The sequence below is a fragment of the Aplysia californica genome, unplaced genomic scaffold (assembly GCF_000002075.1).
Source record: "Aplysia californica isolate F4 #8 unplaced genomic scaffold, AplCal3.0 scaffold00154, whole genome shotgun sequence".
NCBI classification, from domain to species: Eukaryota; Metazoa; Mollusca; class Gastropoda; order Aplysiida; family Aplysiidae; genus Aplysia; species Aplysia californica.
This window is the reverse complement of record NW_004797424.1, coordinates 1040241-1045233: the sequence shown is the minus strand read 5'-3', so window position 1 is coordinate 1045233 and position 4993 is coordinate 1040241. Positions and strand designations below refer to the sequence as shown.

Genomic DNA, 4993 nt, shown 5'->3' with positions numbered 1-4993 from the left:
CTGGTGATAAGACATGATGGCGGCAAACTGGACAACCCATAGCACAATGGTGGTAGCTGTGTACATAAGTAGGGAGGTGGGCGGGGGACTGTCAACGGGGAAACCACCTCTCTCTACCCCCCTCCCTGTGAGGACTGGACGGAGAGAACGGAGAGGACACTGGGTGTCGGCCGACAGAAAGGGGACTGACCACTGACCACTGACCAGGGCACTGTGGTGGGAGGGAGAGGGGAGGGGGTGAGTCGAACCAACAGGAGGCGCAAAGTTGAGGAGGCTGGGGTCGAGGGTAGAGCTGAGATTGGGAGAAGAGGAGGGGAGGAAGATTAAATCTCTCTCTCTCTCTCTCTCTCTCTCTCTCTCTCTCTCTCTCTCTCTCTCTCTCTCTCTCTCTCTCTTTCTCAGTTATATTCTTGTAAACTTAACCCTCTCTATATTTCTACATCGGTACACGAGCCAGCAGGCACGTAAGGATAGAGCCTCTCTCTGACTCTCTCAGCTGGAAGGTTCATACATCGCACCCTCAGAATTACAAGGTTCTATTTAACATTCTTGGCTGTTTTGAATTACTAAAACGATGAGGTCAGAGACCAAAAGTTCTATCTGCTCCATCAAAATCGTAAGATTATTGGAAGTTGCTATAAAAAAATTCAAAGAAGTGCATAAAAAAAACTTGAAATGATATGAAACTCAAGATCTTTGACGTCAAATTCCACAAAAACTAGCTACTGAGATGACATAACTTCGTAATTCTGAGGTAGTGACATTACCTACAAGCCAGAGGGCAGCCAGATTAGAAATAAAGATCATCCAGTGCATTAACTTTCGTCATGGTCCCCGAGAAAGAGGTTCAGGCCTTCACATATTTTGTTCGTCTCTTTGCTATGTAAAAGAGAAGTGCGGGTCCAATTCGCATGAGGGAAAGTCACCTTCGTGAGAATCTGATAGAACTCTCTCTGCCCACGAAGTAACCCGCCTTCTGAGTAAATAAATCGTATCACTGAGGACTCAAAATGCATGTATATAACAATCAGTCAATCGATAAAGTAGCGAATATCACTGGAAGATTTCTGGGTCACATGAAATAATAGAACCTGTCCGTTCTAATAATTTGGTAACACCCTAAATAGTCCCTCCTTGCTGAATGTAAGGAGTATCATCAGTCTCACAAGTTCAAATTCGGGAATTCAAGATGTCACGAACTGGAAAGTGATAAATGTATTCATGATACCTTTTTTCATTATACGATATCAACATCAGATCACAGTTTAGAGTAGCTGGTGCTAATGTCTAGGTACTGTCTGTATCATTGCGATTGTATTTAGGAGGTATCAAAACACGGGTCACTTTACATGAGTTTCTGGTAGGAGTCAATGGCATTGGGCGAATTATTAAGATGAAGTCCTGGAAGTTGATGTATTGGGCCCTTTCCATAAAAAGTACCTCAAGGTCATTTTCGAATCTGTGGACGAACCTTAGTTTTTTGTGTAAGTTTGGATTAAAATTACCCTTCAACACTGTACACGAGTACTTATTTAAGAGGCCAGACCTCCGAAATAAACGTCCATCTCTCATAAGGATCAAACCAAGTAAGTGGATGGTATTGAAAACTCTTAGTACAGCCATGATTCAAGAATGTAATGTTAGAGATTAGAACCAGGCTCTTCAACATTGTGGTCGAGTATTGTACCATTGGAGGATTGTGAACTGGTGTCTCGTAGTATCTCTCAACTAACCTCCATTTAAAATCAGCTGGAACAATGAGCTTAAAACACTCGCTAAGCCTCCCAGATCCAGAACAAATTCTAACTGGTCACTCGCGCTTTAGTCCTGTATTGGGGGGTTGTATGACATCATCAAGTAAACGAATTGTCAAAATCATCACCAGACCCGTCAACGGAATAATCGTAACTGTAAAAACCATTAAGAACATCATCCGCTCCCCTAGAGCTCTCTGTATCATCATTTGCCTTAGGTTTCTTCTTCTTTCTTCTTCGTCGAGACGCTGCCGTCGTTTTCGATAGCTTTGAGGACGCCACGTCACTCCCTGGGGGAGGGGGAGGGAGGGTATAGCCTGCTGATGGAGGCTTCATTGACGTCACGGGCGATGGCAAGTCAACGGCAGAAGTCAGGTGAGCAAGAATCACAGACGATGATGAGGAAAGTGAAGGGGGGAAAGTCGTTGTTGGTGTTGATGGCGGTAGTGATGATGATGATGATGATGATGATGATGATGATGATGATGATGATGATGATGATGATGATGATGATGATGATGATGATGATGATGAGTGAACTGGCGGTGGTGATGACGATGATGAAGACCATGACGGATTGTGGGGTTCCGTCGGAGATGGTGAAGAGTGTGTGGGCGAAACCAAACCCTTAACCTCCGAATGGCCTCCCTCCTCTCCTCCTCCTCCTCCTTCACCTCCTCCACCTCCTCCTATCGCTTTGAGCTTTGCACTCGGGGTAACGTCAGCCCTTGGTGGCGGCCTCGTTTGATGAGGGTAGCGTCTGAAGCTCTCGTGCCAACCAGAGCTGACGGCGTGTTTGGTGGGACCTCGGCGAGTGCTCATCGCCGGTTGGTATCCCCGACGTCTAGACGTAGTTGGCTTCTCACGGACCCTCTCGTCGTCATCGTCGTCGTCATCATCGTCGTCTGTCACAGTGGACGGGGTGAGGGCCGTTGGGTTCTCTTCTCCGACTTCACGAGAGCTAGTCGGCGAAGTAGTTAAGTCTTTAGAACGAGTTTGCTGATTTTGTTGTTGTTGCTGTTGTTGTCGTTTATTCTGTTGTTGTTGTTGTTGTTGTTGCTGTTGTTGCTGTTGTTGTTGTCGCTGTTTTTGTTGCTGTATTTGCCGTTGCTTTTGAGAATATCCGTCTGCCTTAGAGTCAGTATCTCCTTTTGGCACAACGTCAGCATTTTCAGATTGGGCATCTTTCTTCCCTTCAGAAACGTTTGACCCAGCTTTTGACCCAGACTTGGATGGGTATAAGTCTTTTTGCTGCGGAGGCTCTGCTCTTCTGCTCTCAGGTTTCTTCGGGAGGTTCTTGTTATTGGGTAGATTGAGGGTGGCACTTTCAGGGTAGTAGTTGAAATTGCTCGGCTGCCTCAAGACGTGACGCAGGTGCTTTCGATACTGGCGTCGGTCTTCCTCCCGTTCGAATAAAAACTTGGGCAGGGCGTACTTGTCAGACACGGGACAATACCCAGTCTTTACGCTGAACTCGCTCTCCGAGCACTTGGCTTTGTAGCAGTTGCCGTTCTTGATGCAGCTGTGGAAACAGGAGGAAGGGGGGAGGGGTAAAAGGTAAAGGGTTACGGTTTCAGAACAGGCGAAGTCGGTTCATGTTGTGGGGGTAGATGGGTGACTGAAGCGACGAAAAAAGGGTTTGGGTTGAGTTTCAGTTGTTTTTTTTAAATAGATTTAAAAAATAAGAAGCACATCGACTCAGTGATTGTCATTATCAATGACTGTTATTTAGTTCTGCTAAAAAGACAGACAGACAGACAAAAACTACAGAGAGAATGTAAAGAAGTAGGATCTACCAGTGGCGGCTCCCTCCAACAACCAGCACGAAAAGAAGGACGGAAGGACGAACAGACAGATGGATGAAAGAGGGATGAGAATCTTTAACATAGGAAACACAGGCTAACACATAGAATGCGTCATAGCGGGGATGAATAGATGGACAGATGGATGGATGGATGGATGGAAGGATGGATGGATGGATGGATGGAAGGATGGATTGATGGATGGATGGATGGATGGATGGATAGATGGATGGATGGACGGATGGATGGATGGATGGATGGATGGATGGATGGATGGATGGATGGATGGATGGATGGATGGATGGATGGACCGACGGAAGGAAGGAAGGAGGAAGGAAGAATGGAATGATGGATGGATAAACGAATGAATAGATGAAAGGCTGAGTAAGTGAAATAATGGATACATGGACGAATGAACGGATCAAATGCTCAGAAAATGAAAGGAAGGAGGACAGATGTTGTAGTTGTTGATCCAGAAAGGAAGGATGATTGGCGTTCTTGTTATCAGTCCAGAAAGGACCGAAAGGAAAAACACAGATGAGCTGACAGAGCGAACTTTCAAATTGCATTGATCAATATGTGGTCACTTACACTAGGCCAGCCTGTGAGAGCTGGATCACGCCCTCTTTGATGGCCTCACACGTGATCTTTTGGCCCGGGTCCGGCACGCGACAGTCACACGAGCAGCCTGACGCGTCTCGCACCAGTCGGAACGGAGCTGGACACTTCTTGCTGCAGCTGGAAAATGGCGGGAGAGAGAGACAATATTTGTTCCAGGTTGTTATTTTTTCCGGTGTCTTACGGCGCTCACAACTACATTAGGCCGCATGAGCGCGCGGAGCGCATTAACAGTTTGGTAGGAACTAAATTTGAATGCCCGGGTGTTGGCCGAAGCCCCTTCTCATCGATTATAGGACCATCAAGGGATCTTTAACGTGAGCAGCTTGCACACGGGACCTCCAAGATTTTTTCACCCTTACCCGAGAAGACTGAAAATGCTTTATATGTCCCGCCCACTTATATGACCGTATACAGTTGCGAGCGCCGCAAAACACCCACGAAAAAACAAGACAAAAAGAAAAGAAATATTGTGCTGTTTTTAAAAAATAGTTTCAACGCAAGACGGCTCTCGCGACGCCCTTCTTTTTAATTTAAGGGAGGTAATCCTAATAATATATGAATACTTTTGTCTTTGAAACTTAAAGAAAGAATGATGTCCCTTACTTATGAAAGCTGTCGCTGTTCATGTGAGGAACTTTAGTTGGCATTATTTGGAACAAGCCTCTGTAACGGTCGTCTTTCCTTTTTTGAAGGCTCTGAGGTTATGTAAGCTATATTTAACCCCCAAAAAATATGAGTATGTAGTTTGATATTTTAAAAAGACTATGTGTGTGTGTGTGTGTGTGTGTGTGTGTGTGTGTGTGTGTGTGTGTGTGT

General features: G+C 45.6%; 1 protein-coding gene across 4 annotated transcripts in view; it reads right to left on the bottom strand.

Annotated features, from left to right (window-relative positions):
* Nucleotides 1–336: 336 nt before the first annotated feature.
* Nucleotides 337–4993, bottom strand: part of LOC101863508 — a 47005-nt gene continuing 42348 nt past the window's right edge. For all 4 annotated transcript variants that reach the window (XM_035969549.1, XM_035969550.1, XM_035969551.1 and 1 more), the window contains 2 exons: nucleotides 4148–4294; nucleotides 337–3276 (listed from right to left, as the gene is read on the bottom strand). In XM_035969549.1, coding sequence (XP_035825442.1) covers nucleotides 1854–3276; nucleotides 4148–4294 — 1570 coding nt within the window. In that variant the 3' untranslated portion in view covers nucleotides 337–1853. The remainder of the gene's footprint in view (nucleotides 3277–4147; nucleotides 4295–4993) is intronic.